The sequence below is a fragment of the Camelus ferus genome, chromosome 12, assembly GCF_009834535.1.
Source record: "Camelus ferus isolate YT-003-E chromosome 12, BCGSAC_Cfer_1.0, whole genome shotgun sequence".
NCBI lineage: Eukaryota > Metazoa > Chordata > Mammalia > Artiodactyla > Camelidae > Camelus > Camelus ferus.
The window spans coordinates 64,206,101-64,233,904 of NC_045707.1; the positions used below are offsets into that span (position 1 = coordinate 64,206,101).

General features: G+C 38.8%; 1 protein-coding gene across 1 annotated transcript; it reads left to right on the top strand.

Moving 5' to 3' along the window:
• The first annotated feature begins 1,072 nt into the window (after window positions 1–1,072).
• Window positions 1,073–27,511, top strand: TSPAN8 (tetraspanin 8). Its single transcript, XM_032493763.1, has 8 exons — window positions 1,073–1,433; window positions 9,219–9,281; window positions 13,724–13,861; window positions 15,443–15,517; window positions 15,617–15,724; window positions 20,067–20,201; window positions 22,991–23,074; window positions 27,415–27,511. Exons 1-8 carry the CDS (start codon window positions 1,374–1,376, stop codon window positions 27,475–27,477), a joined length of 726 nt encoding a protein of 241 aa, XP_032349654.1. The 5' UTR covers window positions 1,073–1,373; the 3' UTR covers window positions 27,478–27,511.
• The last annotated feature ends 293 nt before the right edge of the window (window positions 27,512–27,804 follow it).

A 27,804-nucleotide genomic window follows, 5' to 3' on the forward strand; every position in this document is an offset into this window, starting at 1 on the left:
ATGATGGACACGGCAGCCTCTCCCTCCCCATTTTCCCCAGGTGCACTGTATTTAAGGCCACTCCATGGAATTGTCTTGAAATTTAGAAACTTTGGAAGTCATGTACATGTAATGGTTGTTCCCACTATTCTGGAGTTAAGGATAAAAAGTTGCTGTGTCTAAGCCTTCAGATTCTGCAGATTTCTAAATGCATTTTGTTGCGTGTAGAAGAAATTTTGCATTCTTGAGAAAATGCAGGGCAAAAGTGAATTGAGACACAATGACCCTTTATCTCAGGGCCAAACAACCTATTTCCCTGCAGTTGAAACAGAGGGTAGGAAAGTCGGGTTATGATATCTGAAATCCATCGACGTAGAATGGTTTAGCATTCTCTCCCCGATCCAGCGCCATTCCCTTCACTTGACATCAGTTTGCTTTAGAGGTGGCCGTTTCGGAGAAAGTGATGCAGGAAAAACGGATGTGGGGCGTGAGGAGGGCCGTGTCCCGGGCTTCAGCTGAGCCCCTGGGACGTGCCCCGCCAAGTGTGGGTCCTTGGCTTTGCGCAGGAAAGAATTCAAGAGCGAGCCACAGTTGAGTAAAGGTAGATTTATTTAGGGAGATACATAGAAAGGCAACAGAAAGTCCACGAGGTATGGGGCTTGGGTGCTCAGATTGGAGTAAAAGTAGGTACACGCTCCACAGACAGAATGCGGGCCCGTCTCCAAGTGGGGTGGGGGTGGGGCGGAGAGAGGTTGTGAGGCATAGTGTTGCCAGTTTTTATGGGCTCAGTGGCTTCATGTGCTAATAAGTGTAAGAACAAGTCTAGCTAGCCTGCGGGAGGGGCTGGGATTCCCAGGAAGTTGGCCATTTCCCACTCTTTGACCTTTTGTGGCTCGCCTGGGGACAGCCATGGTGACTGTGGGCGTGTTATTCACCATGTTAATGTATTACAGTGGGCGTATAATGAAGCTCAAGGTCTACTAGAAGTTTGATCTCCCACCATCTTGAGCTTCAAGGCCTACTGGGGGTTGAATCTTTCACCATTTTGATGTTAATTGCTGCAGCATTCCTTGAATGGCTGTGCCTGCCCCCCTCCTGTCTCAAAAGGATCATAAATATTCCGTCCCAGTACCCCAGGAGCCATGACAAGCAAAAGGACACACCTGCCTAGAGATAGCTCTTGTGGTTCTTAAATGTGTGGGGTACTTTCGTTTTGTTAGTCCACTGTAATGACTGGATTTACCCCCACCCCACAAACTTCTTCCTTTTCTATTTCTGCTCTGAAGCTGTGAGGGGAGAAATCTCGGCAGGCAAATTACTCCAGAGTATTCGCGGGACGGTCCTGTAAGGAACAGTGAAACTCTCAGCATCTGGATTCCTGATCCTTTTCCGACATGGCAGGTGTGAATGCCTGTGTAAAATGTTCTATATTTATCTTCAACTTTATATTCTGGGTAAGTGTTTTTTCTTGTAATTATCAATTTTATGCCAGAAAGGGGATCTTGATATAAATATCGTAAATGAGAACAGACTCTGCACGGGAGAAATAGGAGGAGGAGGCGAATGTATTTTCCATTCACTTGTTTGGATGCGTTTGTTCTTTCCTTGGTTGTCTCAGTAACTGAAAATGAGCCAGTGACTCGAAAAAAGTGCATTTCAGGATCTGTGGGGATAAACGTTTCATAAACGTTTTGATACTGTTGCAAACCAATCACAGACGTAAAATTGCCCCTTAATTAAAGGACAGTTATTCTTAGTTGTAGATCATGCAGTCCTCCCTAGTTTAAGGACCTTGAGGAAAAAATCTGATCTGATCCTACTTGGAGCACAACCCCTAAATTCTAACCTTTACATCTGGGCTTGAAACAGGTGAACGCTGGGGTGTCATGAGAAAGACATGCGAAAAGGATCGTTTTCAGAGACCCAAAGAAGAAACAAGGAGTTATAATCAACTTGGGAGAGAAACAAATCATTTAACCACGGAAAGATTAAACTAAGCCACTCGTTTTGTGTCAGCAATTTAAAGTTAGTATTTTGATGTGTCATCACCCCACCTTTTAATTAACAGGGTTTGTGTTTCAGCAAGTTCTTCTGTTTCTCTTGAAAGTCTGCTAATATAAGAAACAGCAAGTAAATGGGGAAGTAGCATCTAATGTTGAAAAAATGGAAAGGTGAGAGATGGAAAGGCCAAAAAGTAAAGGACACACTGGGTCATTGGAAAATTGATGTTATTTTTAGTGCAATGAAAGATTGGTCAAAAGTAAATCAATAGAAATAGCCCCAAGTACTTAAATGAAAGAATTATTTCGTCTACTGGATTAGAAGGTGGCTTATGCAGTGTAAGCAGGAGAGAGTCCAGTTTCATTTTCTACCTGGTTATCTTTGGTAAATAGACAACTGGTATCTCTATGTTGGTAAACTTCTGTCCTATTAAAATTGTGATGTATCTAATTAAGCTTAAGTAGATGAATACAGTCTGATTTCCTAGAATGACTTTCCATTCAGTGTCAGTAACCCCACTGAGTACAAGTGATATATTGGTGAAGTAAATTAAGTAGGTGAGAATATAAATGAATGAAGTAAAGTAAAGGTTTGTTCTTTGTACCTCCTTTTTTCCTTAGAAAAATGCGCTGCTTTGGCAAAAACTAAATGAAGCTGATGAATAGGCCAGATTTTAAAAATTTGTTCTGATAAATTTCTTCCCTTGAAACATTTAAAATTGGTTAAACATTGAGAGTAGGATATAAACAAAGAAATGCCTATGTACTTTGCTTGGTTTTGCTTTTAGCTTTTTATTATGGAGAACTTCAAACATTCACGAAACAGAAAAGGGTAATCAACCCCCTCGTCCAGCCCCAGGAGCCATGACACCAGGGCCCATGGAACCACGGCCAGTCTCTCCTTGTCCATGTTCTCATCCACTTTCCCCAACCCCTATTATTTTGATGCAAATTCTGGATTTAACATCTCACCTGTGAATATTTTAGTATAGATCTCTGAAAGACAAATAATTCTTTAAAAAAAGAAAACACACGTAACCACAATGTCTTTATCACACTAAAAACTTAAGAAGAGTTTTAAAATCAGTTATCAGACCTCCATCCAGGGTGCATTTTTCCAATTGCCCTTTGAATTCGAATGCATGTAAGGTCCACCCAGCATGAGCAGTGGATGGTATCTTTTATGTCAACTTTCATCTTTAGGTTCTCCCTCCATCTTCTTCTTTCCCCACCCTGGAAATTTTATGTACTGGTGTGTTTTAGTTTGTCTTATCACATTTCCCACAATCTGGATTTTGCTATTTGCATACCCATGGTATAGTTTAATATGTTCCCCTGTCTTCTGTATTATCTCCAATTTTGTAGTTGCATTTGGCCGCTTGATAAGATTCGGGTTATTATTTTGAGGTTGGGGCACAACCAGTTTATAAGAGATATTTTGTTCTTTCATCAAAAGTCATATACTATCTGACTGTCTCTCTTTTTGTGATGTTAGTAGCTACTGATGCTGAAGAACTTAAACCCGTCAGTTTACTAAGAGTTTCAAATTGGTGATATTCTATTTCTATTATTTTGTTTTTCATCTATTAGCTGGAATTCTTTGAAGAGAAATTTAGCATTTGCTAATTGATAACCGTTAGTTCCTAGTTTTTATTTTTTTTAAAAATGCAGCATAATTGTTTCTCACTCTTTTCTTAACAAATTTCAAAATGATGAGTTAGTTTTCTAGTATCATACAATAGTGATAAGTATTTCTTCAAGTATCCCTATGAAATAATAGATTTAAATGCCGTCACAGTTCTTATCTTTGCTGATGTGCATTTTAATTCCATTTTTGGCCAATGGGAGCATCTTCAGGTTGGTTCCTGAGTCCTTTTGACATGATTCCTAATAACTTTGATAACTTCTTCACTTTTGGGGATGATAAAATGTTCCAGGCTCACTTCCCTATTTCTTGACCCCAGATGTGGAATCAGCTATTTCTCCAAGTCCTGATACCTATTTTTAAAAAGCTACAACCATTGTCTTTCTGTGACACACAATATATATGGGCCATTTTAATAAACCAAAATATAAATATGCCAATAAATGCATGGCTTCCTTTATAATAATGTATCTCAAAGTGTTCAAACTAGTAGCAATCCTCAAATGATGAAATAGTCCAATATATCTCTGTTGTATAAAAACAGCATATAAAGTGTTAATGGCTACTGTAAATACATTAGAGGTCAGTGTTTCACTGAGTAGCTAATCAGGAATTTGAAATAGATCAGAATTTAAAACAAATGAAAAAGCCACTGGTTATAGGTTCAGGATTATATATTTAAGATCAGAGAACAAGATGAACTGTAGAGATCTGTACCATGCTGTCCTCAGACATTGTCCCTGCTTTCCTGGAGAGTTCTGATTATTTTATGGTTACCATTATCTCTGTTTTTCTGATAATGAAGTCTTTCTGATGCTACGGGTTTCAGTGAGATATTTCTAACTTCCCTTAAAAGGCTTTGCTCTTCCCATCAGCATCGTGGTGGGACCTACAGACTTTATATGAGATATCTTAAGGTGGAGTTGTCAAGAGCAACAGTTGTAAAGACCAATGATAACATCTCAGCCAACAGGTAGAGAATCAATACTTTTATCAAAAGTTAGAAAACAGGAGTCGTCTCTCAGGTTCAGGAACCACTCCTATCTCCACTCTCCTCTCTTCTCCCGAACCAGAGTTCGCGGTTGGAATTTTACAGTCCTTCATAGGAAATTTGCAATTTGTCACATTCCTAATGTTTACTTAAGCAAGTATTTTACGGTCCCACTGATGTGGTTTTCTTGTAGATATCCATGACTTTATGTTTTCAAATGCATTCTTTCTGGTGTAACTTGTGAGAAAACAAGCTTTTGCAAAGTAGAGCCAGATGTTGGAATATCTCTAAGACATGCATATGGTTATTTAAGCTAAACACAGCAATTTCTTTTGTGAGAGAATTTGAGATATGCCACATACATATGCAGTGATTTCCATCTGTTAGAATTAGTAATTGAAGAAAAACATGGGAAAGTAAAAATCATTGCTAATCACTCATGCTAGAGTTTGATGCAAGTTAGTGTGATCTGGAGGTACAGTAGTTAATAGGTATATCATAGGTTCAAAGTAATCACGATGGTTGAAATTAGGAAAATAGGTGAAAATGGCCATTATCAAAAAGTCTACAAATAACATGCTGGAGAGGGTATGGAGGAAAGGGAACCCTCCTTCACTGTTGGTGGGAATGTAGTTTGGTGCAACCATTTATGGAAAACAGTATGAAGATTCCTTAAAACACTAAAAATAGACTCACCCTGTGATCCAGCAATCCCACTCCTGGGCATATAACTGGAGGAAACTAATTCAAAAGTATACAGCCACCCCAATGTTCATAGCAGCACTATTTACAATAGCCAAGACATTGAAGTAACTTAAATTCCATTGACAGGTGACTAGATAAAGATGATAGAGACAGAGAACAGAGAATGGAAATTCAAAAATTCATACTCCTGAAGAAGAGAACAAAATAAATGGGACAAAAAATAATTAAATTAATATAAAAAATTCTCACATGTGACTATACAGTCTCCATTCTCTTAGCACAATGCAATTAAACTAGACTTTTAAATAGATGTTTTATAAAAGAAGAAACTTGAAGATTAATTAACAACAACAGTGACAGCAGCAGCACTGACCTAAAATGTCAGGGCTGTCAGGATCCTTGCTTCCAGTCGTGATGGCCTCCAGTGTTCTGGGGTCACTGTAAAAGCAAATCTTGTAGTTATCCAGGTTTTCTATCTGGAGTGGCACAGGAAGGCTTCCCTTAAGCTACTCTGAAGAGTGCTCATTTTGGACCAATAATGGTAGAGCCCACAAACCATGCCTCCTCCTAGCAGGGCACCATGTGCCTTCCTCCATTTTCAACACTCCTCAAACACATTTTCATAAACGCCCAAATCAAAAGATAGAATTGAGAGGGAAGGAGTACGGAGGATTGGGGTACACACCGTCAGAGAAGAGGCAAAGTCACCTTGTTCTTTACCATTTATCTTCGTCCTGGAGGGTGCTTCCCATTTTCTTCCTGGCATTTTATAGTTTTCAGCTTCTGCAACCTAAATGTCCATCGACAAGTGATTGGTTAAAGAAGTTGTGATCTATAAATGCACAATAGAATACTGCTCACCCAAAAAAGAATGAAATAGTGCCATTTGCAGCAACATGGATGGACATACGAGTGAAGTTAAGTCAGGGAAAGACAAGTACCAAATGGTGCCACTTATATGTGGAATCTAAAAAATGATACAAATGAACTTATTTACAAAACAGAAATAGACTCACAGACATAGAGAACAAACTTATGGTTACCAGTGGGGAGGGATAACTTAGGAGTGTGGGATTAGCAGATACAAACTACTATATAGAAAATAGATAAACAACGAGGTCCTGCTGTATAGCACAGGGGACTATATTCAATATCTTGTATCTGAAAAAAACACATACACATGTGTATAACTGAATCACTATGCTATGCACCAGAAACTAACACAACATTATAAATCAATTATACTTCAATGAAAAAGCTCAATGTAGTTTCAGCTTCTGCCCTGTTCAGTCTGCTCGGGCTGCCATCGTGAAGTACCGTAGACTGGTTGGTTGAAACAACGGGAATTTATTTTCTCACAGTGCTGGGGGCTGGAAACCCAAGATCAAAGTGCCAGCCAGTTTGGCTCCTGGTGAGGGCTCTCATCCTTGGCTTGCAGACGGCTGCCTTCTTGCTGTGTCCTCTCGTGGCCCCTCCCCAATGACTGCAAGTATGGAGAGACAGATCTCCCTTCCTCTTCTTATGAGGCCACCAGTCACATCATATTAGAACTCCATCTTTATGATCTCGTTTAACCTTAATTACACCCTGAAAGTTCTATCTCAAATACAGTCGCATTGAGGATTTGGGCTTCAACAGATGAATTTAGGGGGCACATAATTTGGTCCATCGCAGACATCAGTTACCTAATTACTTAGACTGCTGGCTCAGACCAACAGCATCCTAGTTTCATAAAAAGAAAGATGTTCCATGAGAGCTGAGTGGCAACGGCAATGACTCTCTTCAAAGAGAACCAGAAATGGGTGAGGGGGGAGTAGGCCTGGGCAGTTCTGCAGGGTCCACTGCCGGCTGACCTGGGAGCCCAACATGTCAGCCCATTTCCTTTTACAACCTTATTATCAGGAAGTAGGGCAGAGAGAGACACATTGCGCAACTCACACTCCAAACTGTTTAAAACACTATAAAAAGATTCGCAACAAACCCTTAGCCAACCTAGAGAAAGGGCTCCAGGAACCATTATGATGGTCAGTCTTGTAACAGTTGGGATAAAATAGGTTAGTATCAATCATGGCTCTCGAATGGATTGTTCTTGATAGAAAATCAAGTACTTTTAATTAATTTAATGAGTCAATTAAGAAGCAGTCCTTAAAGTTTTCTCATTAATAGTTTCATAAGAAAAGTCAGATAAGGGTGACAATCGTAATAGCTATTCAGATAATTAATGTTATTTTCAGTTACAGCTAAAAGCCAGAGTGACTGTTAAGACAATGAATGTAAATCTACTTGTGAAAGGAGAAGAAAAAGAAAGGAAAAAATCTCAGTGAGCAAATCAGAATAACAAAACTCCAACTGCTGTAAAATTACTGAAAATCCCAGAGGGTCTCATTATCATTGGACATAAATTCTCGCAGGTTTATTTATTAACAAAGACCCACTGACATGAAGCGTGTATCTCCATCTGCAAATGAAATTAGGATTTAGAGGAAGGAGGAAAAGAGATGAGGGTCTTCAGGCTCTACAGCTGTTTTTTCAATGGTTTGTGTTTTATTGTATGCGTGTGTGAACACTTAGAAGATAATGAAATTATGTAGGTTATTTGGTGATTGGCTAAAAAGCTTTGGTTTTCCATTGCATCTGTCATCTTGTAGGAGTTGGAGAAAGCAGTGAGGGCGGGGCTGGGTTGGGAGTGGGGCTGGATTTACACCACGTGACTGTTGGTATCTTTCAGGGGTCCGGTTTCTTTATCTGAAATGAAGGGTTTGAACCTAGATGATGTGGGGCATCTTTAAGGCAGCCTAGATTCGCTGGTTATTCAGCTCCCTATTCCTCTCACAAAGCCCTTGACTCTTCTTCCACCATAGACCTAATGGAAACCATTAAGGGAAACTGTTATTTTGGGGTTTCAGGCATATGGCCCAACCATGAATGAAAGCAATGGTGCTACAAGGTCATGGGGTTTTGGAAGACTCGGACATTTCTCTGTCAGATCACCTTAAGGCCAGAATAGTCTAGAAGGGCCTCCAAGGCCTGCTGTGTCTGGTATGTTACCAAGTTTGTCGTCAACATCTCTAACAAATAATAGATCTTTGATTTTTTTTTTTTGAGGCCACAACATCTATACCTTAAAAAAAAAAAAAAAAGAAAAGAAAAGAAAAGAAAACCCTGAAAGACGAAGAGTTTTCTTTATATTAGAGTAAAGGGTGTTTCACATTTTACGTGTTGGCCTGGGTCCAAATTAAATAATCTGGTAAAGTCATTAAAGGAATTTAAGACTTTAAATACTGTTCCTCATTGTTCCTCTTCTCTGGGAGAACTTTACTACCTAAAAGAGCTAACTTTTACAAGAGTTTATTTGGGTACAAAAAGCATCGTAAACCCTTGCTGCTTAACTGCAAATTTTGTCAAGTGTTCTGCCGTTTTCTGTACATCCTAACTTCTTGTTTTCTTGAATTGTGAAGGAATGTTTGGTGATTAATTAGTTATTCCTTTCCTTTTTTTGGTCTAAGACAACTTCTCAGAGACAAACCCAGGGGCCTATGAAGGGTACTTTTGTCTTTAAACTGTTGTGACTTATCTTTTGTATTTTAAAATCCAGCAAAAACACAGGCAGAGTAAGAGTTAAAATAGGGAAAATCATCTTTTCTCTCCCCTCTTTTGTAGAGACGACTTCTTATCCTAGGCCTGTGAATGGCCTGTGGGTGGGAAACAGATGATTCTTGTCGAGTTTACCAATAGACCATTTTAGTCCTTCTCTGCACATGAATGTGCGTCATTTATGTCTTTTAGGTCGCAGTGGTATAACTAATGCCAAGCCATTGTAATCAGATGGCTAGGGGGTGTGGAATTAGAGCTGCAGTTTATCCCAGGTCCACTCCAGCATTTTTTCTTTTTTCTTCAGCTGTGTGGTGTCGTCATCCTGGCAACGGCAATTTGGCTACGAGAAAGCAAAGATGGTCGAGAGGTAAATGAGTAAATACAAGTTTCTCTGCTCCCAAAGTAGTCTATGTCTCTTATAATGATGAAGTAATTAATGACAATAATAATAATATTTCTATAGCTGTTTCCTTAACTGCCTCATGTAATCATTTGTGCTGCTATGTGATTTTCTAATTTAATTCAATTTAAGTAATCAAAATTACTCATGATGTGCCTGGCATTGTGCTAGGCATCGATTGGTTCTTCTGGAAGATGGAGAAGGTGTCATTCTCAAAAACGGGAAGATTGCAGTGAAAATGGAGATGGGAAGGGGCCAAAGCAGAAATCAGCCTCCTTCGCTATTTGCCTAAGTGCAGCCTGAAGTGTGTCTAGATGCTATAGCCCACCTTGCCTCCCCACCGAGAGCAATTTTTGTAGTGCAAGGTATTGACAATAATTTGGCTGATTCCCAAGGTGGGGTGGTGCTCCAGAAGGGAGAGAAGTGAGACGTTCTCTTAGAGAAGAATTTGAATCCGTGTTTAAAGGACAACAAGGGATGAAGATAGTTGGTAATTACTTGGGGTAACAAGTACTGAGGGTGACCCCTTGTAACAGTAGGAGGCTGGTGGTGTCACTCAGCAGTGGACCTGCGGTGTCCTGCTTTGTGCTGTCAAGGTCAGATGAGCACGAGCGCCTCTCCCCCAGTGCACACCGTTCCACGCGCGGCAAAGCTCTCACCCAGATTTCTGCAGGACTGGAGCAAGTTCAGCTTACCTACTTAGTTCTGGCTTCAGTCTTTGGATTCCACACACGCTGTTTCTGTTCGCAGTGTCACAAATGTGGAAAGAGCGTGTGGTGGGTGAAAGGGTGAGGGTGTGGGAGGGTTGTTCTGTTACTTTTACTCAGCCCGGTGCCTGGCACCATTTCCTGGCTCCCTTCTTGGGGCAGTGCTCCACCCCCCTCCCCCCAGGTTCTTATTTTTCCCTCACGCAGGGCAGTTACCTTGTTCTTTGGTGTCTGGGCTCTTGCCACTATTCAGATCCCACCTTCTATTGCTAGGGCTTTTTCAGGGTGTTTGCCCAAATAAGGTTTCCCTCTCAAAGAGGAATGTCAATTCCTATTTAATAATTATTAAGATACTATTAAACCAGAAATTAAGTTAATGCATTTTCTATTAAAACTTACTCTATGACGGCGCAGTTAAATGGCGCTGGACATAGCCTAGTTGAAACAATGACTAAAAACTAACTGACATCTGTTCTGGTTCCTTTCCTAAAATGGGTGGCTTTTCTGAACCTTCCTTCTCTCTCTCTCTCTCTCTCTCTCTCTTTCTTTTCCTCCATCCTCCATCCTTCCTGCTTTGCTTCCCTCCTTCCTCCCTCTTTCCTCTCTTTCTTTTCCTTTTCTCTTCTCTTCTTTTAAACTTTGCTTTCTACTGTGGAAGAATCTAAGAGAATCACACTGGTGAATGAGCTGCTTCTTTGTGCTGAATGGGGGACGGATGTGGCAACTAGCTGGTAACAACCTAGTCCGTCAGGATTACATTTATTGTTTTATACTAATCAGTGTAACTTCTCGAAGTCCTCCAGCTCTGCAATTGAGCCTGAGTATTTGAAGATGTACAGAATCATTTAGAAGCTGACGTCTGACTTTGGGACTTATCATTAAGCACAGAGATTAGCAGCCACTGATTTACAGGGTGTTTTGGCCTTTTTAAGATGTGTATGCACAGATGTCTGTGTTTTATTTTATTTTTTTATTTGAAAATTTTATTTCTGGTTGATAGGGGAACACTTTTTCTTTTCCCCTAGTGCTTCTGGTAAACAAATTTGGTGTTTGGTCTAAGAAATCACACAAATTGAACGTATTAAAGAACTGTTGTCCTTGAGAGGGTGTTACTCCAAATTCGGGGGCAAGAATGAATTAATAGAGCTAGACAGCATCTTTAGTTACATTGTGACTCTGGTGATCTGTCAGCCTCTAACCCTGAACAAAAGTTAACATCTGCCAGGACAACTTTAACCAGCTTGACTTACGTGAAATTGACTTGATTTATATTTAGTCGAAGTCAGTGACAAAGAATCAAGACTGTGCAGAGAACTGAGTTTTACTAGTAGAAAAACAGAGGGAGAAGTTTTAGGAGAAACCTGAGCACAAACACAGAAAAGAAGGCTGTCAGGGATGTCTTTGTGCACATCTTTTAGCAAAGCTCTTTGTGCAAAAGTGCCTCCTAGGGACGCCTCGTTCTCCCTCAGGATGAACGCGGCACCACGTGACACTAAGCACATGGGCAGCCATCCTGGGCCAGGCGATCCTTTAGAATCCAGAGGACCCTGAGCCCCCTTCCTCAGCTTCAGCCATTTCCCTTCCTGCAGAAATTCTCCCCTTGTCCTAAGACACACACAAGACAGCGTTCATCCAAGACAGCTTCTTAAACTCCGCTCTCTCCTGAAATAAACACCTGGATTCAGATTTCCTCTTCTGTTCTGAGTGACAATAGCCACTTGTTGGGCTGGACTTGAAACAGTGATCCTCAGGTGGCCAACACACAGCTTTCTGGCCCCTCTGGCCGTGGGTCACTCTGCCCAGACCAGCCTCATAGAAGTGCTTCATTTTCTGCCTGCATATGCGGGCTGTATTACCCAGGTCTCAGCGGTAGATGCGTGACCTGCTATTTCTATATGGGGGCTGTCTAAGCAAAGTCCTGATAACTCAGCTAGTGAGTCATTAATAGTCTCGGATACTTTCGGGTTTTCCTACACTGGCTACCGTGTCCTAGTGAAGCAGCGTTTAACGGTGAATGGATGGAACGGATTTCCTATTGCTGCTTTTTTTGTCATTATCTATTTTGACTCAGATGCCCAGCCTATTTATCAACAAACCTGATTTCTTAGCTCCAATCTTATTAAGCAAACAAACAAACACCGAACAAGACCCCTGAAAAAACAGACAAAAAATCTTTAGGACATGAGCAAGCCTTCTAAATATGTAGACTGAAGCATGATTTGTAAGCATGGACTCTTAGAGACAAGGGAAACCTTAGGTATAAGAGAGGCTGACCTCATTTCCTGTATAAGTGGGAAACTGGAGCCCGGTAGGGTTCGTTAACAGTTCTCGGGTTAGAAACTTAGTTGTTTATAAAGACCCTGACTGGAATATAGATTTTGCTTTTTTAGTGCTCTTACAACTTCAGCATATTCCTTACTATTTACTGTCAAAAATAAAGGTTTCCTCCAGGCTAAGGGGTTGGTTTAAAAAGTCTTTTAAGAAGTAAAGAGCTTTAGTAGTAGGGTTTTTTGTTTGTTTGTTTGTTTGTTTGTTGTTTTATTTGGGTATTTCTTGTTCAAGGAGCTGACTGCACACTGCAGTTGATTCTTGCACTGAGTTAGTGTAAGAACTAGTGGTCTATCTGGTCTACCTAGAAATGGTCCAGTAGCTCGAGATCTTAAAGAGATAGATGGGCTACATGTAGCTCTCATACATAACACAGGCCCTGGGTCTCACTTTGTAATTGTGATTTATTTCTGGACATATCTGGAGGGCAAGCAGTAGATTGAAGCTAGGTGTTATGAGAGTGATAAAGAGTACATGCTTGTGGGGGAGAAGGACTGAATTATTCAGAGTGAGTAGCCCAACCCATCATAAAGGGCCCTAGAATACTTTCCTCAATATCCCAGGCGAAATAGAGAATTTCTGGAAGACTCTACAGGCTATGCTTCCTGGGAACAAGGAGTTAGACTTGATATGGAATATCAGGAACTAGACATTTTATTTTCTGAGTTTAAATTTCTATTGTTTATTTTGGCAAATGTAATGACCTGTGTAATCACTATTGCAATCAAAGTGCAAAGCATTTTTGTTAACTCATGAAAGTTCTCTCATACCCCTTTGCAGTCATTTCCTTCTTTCCTTCCTACTCTGCTTAAAGTCCAAAACTACTCTGACTTCCATCACTGTAGCTTAAATTTACCTATTCTTGAGGGCCATAGAAATGGAATCATACAGCGGCAATCACTCTTTTGAATATGGCTTATTTATCTCAACAAACTGTTTTCGAGATTCACTCATATTGTGGAGTCTATCAGTAGTTTGAGGAGCTTTGGCTTAAACCATTAAAACATGCTTTTTGATGCTACTCTTAGGTATAAAACCCAAAATATGCAAACCGAAGATCATATCATGGGTGAAACTACAGGTCCCTCTAAGCTTTTTTTTTTTTAAATTGGTGTTTTAAAGTCCCATTGCATTTCTTCCACCCAACACCCAATGTATCATCTTAGAAAAATACAAAATTGGAAACACTATCTAGACAGCAATGGAATGAATGTAAGCTCCTTGAAAGCAGGAATTTTTGCTTATTTAGATTACTGAGGTATCTCAAGGTCCTAGAGCAGGGCCTGGCACATAGTAGGTACTCAATGGTTATTTGTTGAATAACAAACATCAACAAAAGGGATTTTCTGTCATTAATCTCTTTTTTATTTTCAGATTCTCAGTCCTGAGGGCTTAGGCACTAACCCCAATATTGCTGCAAATATCTTGATCGCTGTGGGTAGCATCATCATGATGCTGGGTTTCCTGGGATGCTGTGGTGCCATGAAAGAAAACCGCTTCATACTTGTTTTGGTGAGTCTTCCCAACAAATCCCAGTACCCATCCTTCAGACTTCTGAGGCTTATCTCCCATCCCCGTTGTCTATCTAAAAGACTTGCCAAGATTGATGAAACGCTCTTCCCTTTTGTTTAGAGGGTTGGTTGTGGAAGCTAATATATTTAGCTCAGATTAGAAGAAAAATTTTAGCCTTTCATTCATTCAATTACAGAGTAGCTGCTCCATGCCAGATACTGTAAGATACGTGGATACGAAGACAATTAGAATCCATAAGGGGAGACTGATGAGTAAACTATTAGCTGCAGTGGAAGTGGCCCCAGAAGAGAAGGTGAAGGGTAGAGGAGGGAACTTTCAAACTAGAAGCAGAAGTGAATAAGGTGTTTACTGGGGGGTGGGGGTGATGAGATTTCCAGGGAGAAAGCCTGGAGGTACAGTGTTTAGGGAACTGCAAGGCCTTGGATACGGCTGGAGGATGTCAGAGGTTTTTCAGTAAATGATGGAGGATGGGTCTGAGTGTGGACTACGGTCAAATCACAGTCCATGCTAGGAAAACTGTATGGGCACGAGGTAATCAGATCTGTCGCTTAGAAAACTTCATGGAGAATAGATTGGGTTAGGATCTCATCTAAATATGTTTCTCTAATAAAATGAGTATTGTGTCAGCCCCAGAACAAATATATTTTAACTGATGGTTTGTTATGAGGGAAGGTAGAGACAGAAGTTTTTGTTTTGTTTTATTTTGTTTTTATGAAGGTACTGGGGATTGAACCTGAAACCATGTGCATGCTAAGAACACAGTCTACTGCTGGGCTGTACCTCCCCCCAGAGACAGAGTTTGAACAGAACTCTAATAGCACCCTGGTAGTTGCTTTTTGATTAATATGCCTCATTTGCAATTTGGAGAATTTAATTACATGAGGAGCTTCTTTTAAAAAATAATTTGTGGGATCCTCCAAATTTAGGATTCAGTAGATCTGGGGCAGATTTCAGGACTCGACATTTATAACAAGACCCCGGGTGATTCTGATAGTGGTAGAAATGTAGTTTTTGTTTCTTTTTAATTTTAATTTTTTACTGAAGTATAGTTGATTTACAACGTTTCAGGTGTACAGCAAAGTGATTGGGTTATGCATATATATTCTTTTCCAGATTCTTTTCCATTTATAGGTTATTCCAAGGTATTGAATATAGTTCCCTGTGCTACACAGTAAGTCCAGTAGAAATGTTCTGAAGTCAGTTCTGAAATTTGTTTTGAAGTTTGAGTTGTGTTTGATGAAGATAGAGGAAGATAATATTCAAATAACTTCATCTAAGTTTTCAAACTTCCCTCGATTCAATGTCATACCATTGCCTGTAATCCTATTAATCAATTTTGATGTAGACTATTTTCCTTGGTCAGCCTTTGGAGAATATGGCCCCAAATTTGATTCTTGAGGCCAAGGGTGAAATAAGTGAAGAGCATGGTTATTACTCCAAATAGAATATGATCCTGGATGCAGAAAGACGCACCGTCCCAAAATGTCCCCAGGTGTTCCTGAATGTACTGGGGATAACATATATATTACTTTTCTTTCTTTTTTTTTTTTTTTTTCCCAGTTTCTTATAGGATTGCTTCTGGTCCTACTGCTGCAGGTGTCGGCAGGTATCCTAGCATTTACTCTCAAAACTAAGGTGTGTCCACATACGATACTTGGAAATTTTGGAAAACTTTAAAAAATTAACATGCCGCCTTCTGGCATGAATAATTTCACAATGCTTTTCAATTTTCAGACTGACCATGTTCTGAATGACGGTTCCCATGCTAACATGTCTCTTTTGAGCTTAAAAAATGAAGATAGAAAAATGTTCCAGAAAGCCTTTTCTGAAATTCAAGAAAAGGTAATTAGAATTTGTAGGTTTGGGGGGAGTTGGACATAGTTATAGATTTACTTAATTTTTAATAGGTGTATTCCTTAAAGATTGAAAGATCACTCCCTTTTGCAGATTTTGGCTGATTTTTCTGTCACCACGCAATAAGAAAAATCCAGGAATGTTTCTAATTTTTCTCCAGCTTCTTACGAAGTTCTGAAACAGTTTAGAAGGACAGAGATGAAGAAGATATGTTTATGACAGATTAAGCCTTGACTGAGCCAAATCAATCATTGTTTTAATATTTACTGCTTAGAAGGACAGTGTGTTTGGGATGCTTGGAGAATCTCTCTTTTTCTGCCTCCCTGCCCTCCTTTCTCTTGTAAAAGATAATTATAGCTATCATTTATTGCTACTTAGTATGTTCCAGGATTTACATTCAGTAGCTCCTTTAACTCTCACAACTCTGTAAGATGAATAATACCATTATCCTCACTATCTTGTTAGACAGATGAAAGGATTATGACTGAGAGAGATCTGACAGCTAACAAGTGATGGGGTTGGAATTTGAATGCAGATCTGTCTGACTCATTAATTCTTTTTAATCAGTATGCTAGCCCCTCTCTTATGTTCTTACTTATTTACTTTGGCCACCTCACTGTCTTTAGGGTAAAAAGTCAAAATTTGGGCAGGTAATGAAGATATTCTACTATCTGGTTCCTGCCTAATAATTTAACATTACTAAACACTACCCCATGAAGAAAGCACTCCAGTCCAGCCAGGTCTGTGTGCTCAGGATCTCTTACACAGTTCTGCCTTCCTGCCTCTGCATGATTCCTCATCCTCGGAGTGGACTTTCTCCTTTTCTTTCTTTACAAATACTACATGTACTTTGAAGCTTGACTAAAATATTGGTCTGTCAAACTCCCAACCACACCTTTTTTTTGTTGTTTTATTTTCTTTTAATTTTTTGGGGGGAAGAGGTAATTATGTGTATGTGTATACATATATGTGTGTGTGTGTGTGTGTGTATGTGTATGTGTATGTGTGTGTATATATATATATATATATATATTTTTTTTTTTTTAAATGGAGGTATTGGGGATTGAACCCAGGACTTCATGCATGCTAAGCATGCACTCTACCACTGAGCTATTATACCCTGCCCCCTACAACCACATCTTCTTAACTCAGAATTCCCATCATATTAACTACAAGTAGCATTTCTTTTGCATATGTCATAGAAATTCTCAGAATGTTAGAGGAGAGCTGGATGTACAGAACATTTAACCTGACTTCTCATTAATTGAAGTATTTTATATTTCTGTTCATCCACCCTCTAATTAAATACTGAAGAGCTGAAGGTTTCCCTTTTTTGCCCATCCCGTCCCCCTTACATCCAAGTCTAATGAGTAATATTTTCTTTCTTAATTTGAAACAAAATTCCTCCCTAGAATTCGTATCATTTAGTCCCAGTTCTTCCTTCTGGAGTTTCCGAGGAAAAAGAAAATCTACTTTTAAATATTGCAAATTTTTCTTTGAAAATGACTTCTCATATGACTTCTAAAAGATTTCATTTTCAAGTTGAAACATCCTTGGTTTTTTGAGCTCTTTATCAGGTTGAATTTTTTTTTTTTTCCAGAGCATTCCCCAGTTCCTATCTGGATAGACTCCAGCTTGTAAAAATTCTGCTTAAGGCATCATTTCCAGGAGCTGAAACCTGATATGGCAGTCCCTGTTTAACTTCCTCTGTTCTGTGCTTTTCCCAGCTCCCCCTGAACTGCTTTCCCCAATCCTCTCTCCTCCGGATCATTCCCACTCTAGAGTCCAGATTAACCCAGGTTTGAAGCAGGGAGAATTTAGGCAGCTCAGTTTCTCCGCTGGGTGGGGCTGAGTATCTTTCATCTTCCCTGTTTGTTGATCTAAGACAAAATGTACTACAGGTAACCCCCAGGTCTCTGGGTCAGGTAATGAGTCACTTGTGCACGTTGTCCCTGGTATCCAAGGTCTTAGTGACTACCAGGGGGCTGTTTATCAACTCTGTTCTGTTTATCATTATTTGTAATTACTTCTGTTCTTGTGCATAATTCCTGTACCTGAAGCTCCTTGTGTTTATAGAGCCATGATTCTCTCTTAATGTCTATTCTGAGTTGCTTTTTTTCAGCCTACCAGGGTTTTCTTTCCCTTTTTTTAAAAAACCTTTTTAAAAAGTTATTTTAGAAATTTTATTTATTTATTTATTTATTTATTTATTTATTTATTTATTTGAGGGGCAGGTAATTAGGTTTGTTTATTCCTTTATTAATGGAGGTACTGGGGATTGAACCCAGGGCCTTGTGCGTGCTAAGCATGCGCTCTACCACTGAGTTATAGCCTCCCCGACTTTACCTTTTTAAAGTAATGCTTCCTTGGAAAAAGAATCTTACCCCAAACTCTAGCTGGGTGGCCTGAGGCTCCACCATACGTAGATAATTTGTAGATACGAAGTGGTTTTCTTTTTGATTTTCAGGGAATTCCCACCCAAATTCTCTGGTAACATGCTAGTGAAACATGCCCCTCTTGGATTCTTAGAGATGACTATTTTTCTAGAGATTGTTGTGTCATTTACTGCACATCCTTGTTTATCTAACCATTGTAATGCTTTCGACACATCCTGACCAGCTTGTACCTCAGCCACTCCCACATCTGATCTGATGACTAGATATTCTGCTAAGTTTGGCCTTTCCACCTCCTGCCCTGTCTCCTGCGTGTCTCTGTGCCTCCCTAAGGAATATCGTATTCCAAAAGTGGACTGATCTGTGAATGTATCTGGTGGGGCTTACCTTCTTTTTGATCTGGAGTGGCTGTGTCAATTAATATTATTCGAGATTATTAAATCAGAAAGAGTCAGCCATTAATCATCTACTGTGGAAACCAGAAAGGAGGTTGTTTGAAGATCGCCCTCTTTGCTAGCTGGATTGACCTTGGGACCAACTGAAATCTCCAGCTCTTTGTCATATAAATATCTACTGAGTCATATATTTGTGCAATTAACTCTTCGAGCCAAAGCCCAAGATTTCATAACCGCCTCAGTTGAACTTGTTGGCTTAAGCCCATTGTTTGAACTGTCTTTGGCACTTGGGCTCTGTTCTCCAATGTAGTAACCATCACTCCCAGCTCTATATCAACTACAGATATAGGATACTTTCCTATGGAAGGATACTTTCCATATCTTTATCTAAATTATTGATACCAGTATTGAACAGATCACGTTCACGTGAGAGCATAATGGAAACAGCAACAACCACGAAACAAAAACAGTAAACACATGTTGAATACTTTCTATAAGCCAGACATTGGGCTAAACACTTCATATCTTCACGTGGGTCTTCTATTTTTATCTTTACAACAAATCTATGAATTAGAGACGATTATTAGCAACTATTATCTGTATTTTACAGATGAAGGAACTGTGGCACAGAGAGGTTTAAGTAACATGGGTAACGCGGTCACCCAGCCAGTAAGTGAAAATTCTTTCAATATCCTGGCATCACAAAGCATTCGAGCCTAGAAAACCAGCTAGTCTTTGTTCTATTTCCTTCAGCATTTTTTTTAACTTTTCTGCATGAAAATTTTTCCTCCTAATTAGAGCAAATAAGACAAGGAGAGATGAGTACTTTCTTTCATCTGATAATGTTATGTGCCATTAGCCTGAGTCATTGGGCTTACCGCTTCCTTGTTTTCCTTCGCCCAAACTTGACCACAACTTTCCTTAGTGTCTCCCCATGTTTTGGTTTATTCTGAGTCTTAACCTTCTTGACATCATTCTAAGACTTTCACTCTTCATTTGTACCCCTTTCCTGTTTTACAGATGTCCATGTAAAATTCAATCCCTTGGAAGGCCCACTAAACATTTTCTTTGGCCTTTGAGATGCCTCTCACCTGTTCCCCCATCTCCTCCAAAAGTGAGCAAAGATCATGAGATAGAAATTTCATTTTTAAGACCGCTCATCTTTTTTAAGCAGAAGTTCTTTAAAGAGACATTGACTCTTCCATGAACTCTCTGGAAGCTTCTTTCCTAAGATCTAGGAAGCGTAAATCTGATTCTGCCCCTCTCTTTGGCTATTAAAAACTAGAAGGTGAGTTTTTTATCTTCTTTCCAAGTTCCTCAGACTTTTGCATCTGGAACCCTGTTTTTCCTTCATTAATATTAAGGCCAACATGGAAGATTCCTTCATTTTTGCTTCCACATTCAGAGAGGTAAGTGAAGTGAGTTACACGGTATTTTAGTATAAGAAACATCTTAATAGTGGTTTCAGAAGAATGTGATTCAGTGTTTTGACATTGTTTTTATCCTCTCTAGTGACTTTCATATCTACTTTTCATCAAACAGTATAAATGCTGTGGTTTGGTCAATGGAGCTTCTGATTGGGGAAATAATTTTCAGTACTATTACAAGTCATGTGAATGTCCAGATGCATCAGACTCTTCTTGTACAAGTTATAGTGGAAAAACTATTTACAAACAGGTGAGAACAAATCAACTTTGGCACAGTAAGTGGTTCTCTTAATTTTCTCACAACGAAAGTCTCTACAAAAAATTAAATTGCAGCATTTTCAAAGGGAATCATGATGTCAAAGTTCCAGGGATTTCCTAAATAAGAAAGAAATCCATATTTAAAGATAAAAGCAGATATAAAAACTAAAAGTATTTTATTTCTTCTAGGAGTCTGGCATCATTTAAACTCAACTTTAATAGATCACAGAAACATTCTACTGCAAAGTACAAACTAAGAGTTTTATAGAAGTTAATTTTGTCCTCTCTTTGGTGACTTTAACCATGATTTTTCTCTATTTTTTTCTATTTTGACATAAGTTTTAGAAATCTATATTTTCACCTTAATTTTCAAAGGAAAGCTTTCTTTTTCTAATCGCAGTTTCCTTTTCTCAAATAATTGTATTTGGTATAAAGGAGTGGCTTGGTCTTTAGAAGTTTCAGCTCTGGAAGTTAAGTGTACCTGTCAGTTTGCCTAATGATTGCTCCAACTTAGAAGCTGTCTCATATATTTGAGGTCCATTGGAAAAGCTGAGTTTATCTTTTACGTGTTGTAGATGACATGTTTATGTCAGTTGCAGCTGTCAACATGCGGGTGTCGTATTTGCTATGATTGCTTAACCCATCAAATATTCATTGACCACTTCCTCTGTGCTGGCCTTTTATCAGCTGCTGGAGAGCCACTCCTGAATAGGGCATGATGTCTGCGCTTGTGGCGTGAATGCCGTAGTAAGGAAGAGAGAAAGATAATTAGGCAACTTCAGTCCAATGAACTATCGCTATTTCTTGGGTAAGGGAAGGAACACTATGTGATAGGACCCCCATCTAACTCAGTCTTTGGGTTTCAAGATACAGCTTCCTAAAGGACATATCTGTCTCTTACCACAGGGCTTTACATAATTTGCTCCTTTGGCCTGGAAGGAATGTGTACAAAACCGACAATGGATATTAATATTTATTTGCTATTATTCTTCAGTGCCTACTACGTGTCAGACAGACACTTCCTGGAATCACACATGCTTCTGGACTCTCTAGGAGATGATAGTCTAGTTGAGAGAGAGACATGAAAGCTTTTACAGTTCAAGGAATTAATTTCTGTTACATCAGAAAGATTTTTTTCGATCTAGCATTGGCTTAGTAACAGCTACTGAAGTTAAATATGTATTAGGAAATAGAAAGTATCTCGAGGGAAACTTCTTACCTGTGACCACATCTCTTTTACTAATTTTATCAAAATTAAGAAGACTCTGTTCTGAAGGGAAATTGCTGATACTAGTATATAAAGTAACATACTGGGGAGAAGTTATCTACCAGGTTATAGGACTACCTGTGTCTTTTACGCATCAAAATAATATCACTAAATTTTATTCTTACTTTTTATGTTCCTCCTTCCTACATAATTTTAGTGACACAGTATCCACAAAGAAGAGGGGAAATACATATGGTGTAAACAAGGTTTTCCGTTTATGATAACGAGGAAATTAGTAAATTCAATTGCACTTACTGTGTCTGCTGTCCAAGATTCAACCCCAAGATTTTTTTCTCAGGATAGATTTTAAAAAGCTCTAGCATTATCCTGAAAAATAATAGATATTCGCTCCAAATTCACACATAATTCAGCCGAAGATAGGCTGATAGCTGCACCAGTTTCTCAAAAGGAAGATCATAAATTCATAAAATGCTTCCATCTGTCCAGTGTCGTTTGCAAGAAGTCCGGAAAAATAAGAAATCTGGAATGGCCATAATTCACATTTGTTTCCCCCCTTGCCTTTTGCCAAGGTAACCTGGTTATCTAAAGAGGAAGGGGGCAGAAAACCCCTCAAATATAATGAACGTGACTCACAGATCTCATTCATCTCATCATTAATCTTAAATGATGTAATAATTTCCTCTAATGTTTACCACTTTGGATCAGATGAGAATGGAGAAACCCATTACATTCAGGAATGAAGGGGGAAAGACTGTCTTACTCAACCTCGTGGAGAACTTTGATTTAACAAATAGCAATATTTTCTTAGCCCTTTGCACATATAAGACTATCATAGGATGACATATTTTCTGGCAATATAGATGATACCACTATATTATTTTTCCATCTTCAAAATTATCCATGTAATTAACAATTGTTGAAATTTTTAGGTCTGGTCTAAACTATTTTAAGCTTGGAATTCCATGCTGGTTTGAATAAATGTTTAAAAATGTGGCAGAGAGACAACTTTCTAAATTCTCTGTTTTGTCTAAAGTTAAGGGCACAATGGTGGATGTAACGATTTTTTTCCTTTTTAAGGTAAAACAACCCTGGCACATATTATTAAGGGATTTTTGGGAAAAAAAAACCTAAAACCTTGTTTTAAAAATGAAAATCTGCACAATAATTAGCTGAAACCTCAACGAGGGAACTCTCTGCTGCAGATCACAAACCTAAAAAATAACACAGTCAAGGTGAAAACAGCTTATAAAATGAACAACCAGAAGTTAGGATAAAATGACTATTTCTAGCTAAATAATCCCTAGATTCAGCAATTAGGTATTTGAAGCAAAACTTTGTTCCTCCAATGTTTCCTGATGTATGAACGAACCACAACAGTTACCTTTCAGAAAGGGGAGGAGCTTGGAGTGGCAAGAATAATTCAGTTCCTTTTTGTCAAGTATGTTCCTTGATAGCAAAGTAAAAAGTCAACCCAAGGAATAAAAATCTTAACTAAAGTAAGGTCAAAATTTGATTAAAGGTAACTTTTTATGCTTTTTTTTTTTTTTTAACAGACATGCCTTCCTTTGGTAAGAGGCCTTGTTTCTAGACATTTTTCCTTAGTTACTGGACTAGCGTTTGGACTGGCAGCTGTTGAGGTACAGTACAATCTTGCATTATTAACTCTTCATTTCTTCCTTGTTTGTTCATTAATTTTTCTAACAATTACTTATGATGAGCCAAATGAAAACTGGGTACTTCAGAAAAGCACTGGGTTCCCAGTGCCCGCGTCCCAAAATCGGCTTCTGTGGGACTTGGGTCTGGGGTGGGGACTAGAGTCTCAAGAATTCAGCAGGGCTGAAGCTATTACTTCTGAATGATCTCCCTCTTAAGAGAAAAATATTGAATTAATATCTACATAGTTCTTAGTCCCACTTGGAAACTAGCACAAGGGTTAATGTTTCCTGAAGTTAGAAGGAAAAGCACTAAACCAAACAAAAACACAAGCATTACCAACATGACAATTTCTTATCTCTCTTCCTAGTTTTGAAACAGAAAATAAAAACTGAGCTCAAGGGTGTGAGGAGCTCTCTTTCTTGCTACTTCATTCTAGAGAAATCTAGCAAGTTCCAGAAACTAGACAATTGATTTTCTCACTGTAAGGACTGTGGACTCACTTGGAGACGTTTTAAAGCTCTGCTTGAGGTTTCCTTAGTTATTCTCATCAATTTGATTATTGATGTTGCAAAAAAAAAAAAAAAATCCTGTATGGGATTTTTATCTTGAGAGACTCTCCTGGCACGATTTTTTTTTTCAGAACCTGAAGGATATTTTTTTACGTGGCCTGGAATTCTTTGCAAAAATAAAGAATAAATAATAAAACTGTTTCCAAAAACAAAACAAAATGAAACAAAATCTGTTTCAAAGAAGTGTTTTTGGAATCATCCCAGATCTTGGTTAATTTAGATATCATGTGAGTCAAATTCACATGTAACCCTAATTGGGGCATTGGCAAGAATCCTAAAGACATGAGGTGGCTCCGTAGATAATGCCTCTGAGGGCTGGTTTGCTCAGTTGAGTGACTTCTGATTCTCTCTCAGGAAGTATTGACAATGTTCTCCTTGGGTTTTCCGGTAGCTTTTACCTCTTACTTGTGCCACATCACTGTCAGAGAGGAATTTGACCTAAAATTAAAGCAATTTAGTATTCTACGTGGTCATTTAGGTTTCTAGTGGAATTTCCCAGCCAATCATAAGTGAAAGCGTAGGGACTATGAACAGCAAATTGGGCTGTTAAGCATGACTTCCTTGTAGTCTAAATGAATAGGTCCAAATATGAAGCATTCTCTAGTTGGTACATAGGGCTGTCTTTTTTATGTCTGATATCTGATCTAAGTTAAACGGTGCTGTGCTACAGGTCCATTTCTCTCCATTCTGCCTGTTGTAAAATGTCCTTTGTTTCTCTGCTTTGCATTTGGGGTTTATGCTAATTTAGAAATATGAGTTAATGGTGGTGGAGGTGAGTGAGCAATCACCATATATACTCATATATCTATAAACATAAAACACACATATGTTGGTAGAGTAGATTGTAAATGGGCAAGCTTTCAATGAGGCATTCAATGTAAGTGTCCATATAAGTGTTGGATTCCATCTTAGACTGAAATTCAGACAACTGACTTTGGCTACAACCCACAGATGCTTTTAAGAAGCTTTTCAAAAGCAAAGCCAGAGAAAATAAGGACCTAATCAACTGGGAAGACTGATGTCTCTCATATCGTAGCCAAAGGCATTGCCAGGAATGTAAAGACACCTAATGGAAAATAAGATTACAAGAGGAATAGTATTTCAGTATTTTATGAAATTGGCATAACCTATCTGTTTGTTACATATCAGATATTCTCTTGGTTGTTCTAAAGATATACATAGGGAAATATCTAACTAAAAACCTTTCATAGAGCAGTTTATAGGTATAGAATGAACATGGCAATATCACAAAAAATATAACCAGTTTTGAGTTATGCCAGTTAAATTAAGTGTGATTTCTAGACTATATGTAGATATGGTAAATAGTTGATTCAAAGAACTGTTTGAATTTTTTTTTTTTTTTTTTTTTTTTTTTTTTGCTCACTCCTTCAATCTAGAACTTGCCTTCCTGGATTTGAAGAAAAAAAAATATTTTACTTCCCTTTTTTATTCAAAAAAGAGCTTTGAAAATAGTCTTGATAGTCAGTTTATAAAAATGTTTCCCAAAAGATGTACATTAGTTTGTCTTACCGTCTTAATAACACTAGTTGCCTCACGCAAAGGCCCATCTACTGTTTCCCAAGTTCAAATTCAAGAAAACACAAAGATATGTGAACAGAAAAATCCTAATACATACTTTTAAGAAGGAAACAGAAGTAAATATCTCCCTGCAGAAAACACATTCAAACTAGTTCCATAGAAAAAAATCATATGAAGAAACCTACCATTTGACATTTACATCTTTGGTGTTAGTCTGTTTAGGCAAAGGCTCTGATGGACAGGGCCCATAGTTAATTTCATGGCTCTTTTAAAGACATATACCTGAGGGATTCTGCTGAGATAGGATGCTAGAAATCTACATGCAAAATGCTTTGTTTTGTAAGAAACTTTTATCTCTAGACATTGAAATTCTCAATATTTTAAGTTAAATAACCAGATTATCATCTCCCTCCTTATCTGACTATAGCAACTACCTTACAAGCACAAAAAGTGATCAGCACTTTCTCTCCTCACTTTAATTAAGGAAAAAAAAACCCATTGACATTGATAGCCACCACTTTGTAGGATAATAAATTGTCCTGGCAGCAGGTCCTAGGAATGGAACAATTAAAAGAGAGAAAAAAATGATAATTTTACACTTTTTTAGGTGGCTTCAGAATATGAGAACTTGTGCACATTACTCAGCAAGCTTATCCTGAGTCTTTGCATATATTACTATGTGATGAATCTTGTTTAATTATTCCCAATTTGTCTGAAGAGTGGTATATTTTCTTTTCAGAGGCAGTGAAATACGAGAAAGTGTGCTATTCACTGTCTAGTCTGCTGGTGAAGGGTGGGGCTTCTGTTTCAAGTCTGGGACAGGGAAGGACCAGAGCTGCCTCACCTACCGTTTTGATCATTTTCTTCCTTCTTTCCTGATACTCGTCTCCCAGACTTGAGGCTTGGGACCAAGGCAAAAGACTAAATTTTAAGGATTTTTTCTAAGTCATGCTCAGAGAATGACGTTTAGAACGTTCTGAATAAAAATCATTATTTTTGCAGAAAATTGGTCTTTTTTTTTTGAAGGAAAAACATTGGGCAGCAGTTCTCATTTGAGATGCATTCCCAGGAAAGGATTCTGAAGTTGGATGTCTCTGTCCAGTAGGAGCACTTGAGGTGACTCAGCATAAATGGCACCTCACCTCTCTCCCCGGCACCCCCTCAGAGGGGTGGAGAGGCAAGCTTTCAATCTGGAATACACGCAGGTCCTTTCTGTCATTTCTACATCAAAGCCACAGCATGCCACTCACCAACTTCAGAACCAGTTAGGGCAGGTTTGGGGGTCACTTGTTCTTGGGAGAGCCACTTAATGAGATGGAAATCATGCCTCAGATTTTCAGCTGTATATTTTCACTTCTAAGGAAGTTCCTGAATTAAGCCATCCCCCTTGGATTTAGAAGCTTTTTTAGAAAAATAAAGTTACCTTGTTTTTCATTCCTCTTGGCTATGCCTAAAAATATGGCAAGAGAAATTCTACACTCCTTGATTTTTATGCAGATGATCTAAACCAGATGATCATAAGCCTTTAAAGACACAGTAGGTACCTTTGGCCCCAGAGACCCGAGTTCCCCAGAGTTCCAGGGCCATGCCCTACAGAAGGACGTGTGTGTTCATGGAAGGTGAGATGCTTTGGTGACAGCCGCTGTTGCACAACCAAAGAGGGCTGGTTAGAAGCGGATTGACTAGAAAACCCTGATTAATTCACAAAAATACTCAGAGAACTTGCTCAAAGTTCTTTTGTCCCATCAAAGTCTCTAATTTCCCAGTAGCAGAGGTAACTTAGATAAATAACATTAGAACTGTCAGTCGCCAGAATGTTTCACATGCAACATTTTCTATTTATGATGTCTCCAGAGCTTTCCTTAGATTCCACATTAACCTTCTTATTTTATTTTCTAGATACTTGCTGTGATATTTTCTATTGTCCTATATGGCAACACAAGGAACAACATCTGTGGATGTATCAAGCCATCATCGTTCAAACCCCTTTAAAACCTTACTTTGGCTTTGTAACTTTAGATATCTGAGCGCTGCATGTGTTAGGAGCAGCTGTCCTCTGAAAAAGTCTCATTTAGCAAGATCACAGATATCCTCCCAGACAGACTGAACGTATTGAAGATTTGGGGGACACAAAATTATATGCATGTGCCTTTTTTTCTGCAAAATAACATTGTTTACATTGGTGCTTTTCCATGTCTGATCATTGTGTTCAGGTGGTGCTGTGCTTAAAACGTTCATCTGGAGCCACCTGGTGGAATGATGATCTTCATCTCTAACGTGGCCGTGGTTAGCTAAGGTGGCACACCTCAGCTTTGCAGAAGCCGTATTCTCTGTTGTGTGATGCCTCAGCCATTGGTGATGAGGTTGAATTACGCCTCATGTTGGAAGATTGAGAGTGACCCAACTAAAAGAGTCGCCACCTCGTGTCTGTTTATGCCAATGTCTACTAATGGCATCTCATTTTTCTCCTTAATGTGGGGACAAGAAGATCTGATTACTGTCTGTCCAGCCATTGAATCTCTGGTATCTCTCTGGGTCTTCCTCTGGAAACTCTTCTAAGTGCCTCTATCTGTCTAGTTCTCACAGACATTTTGACATTTCAC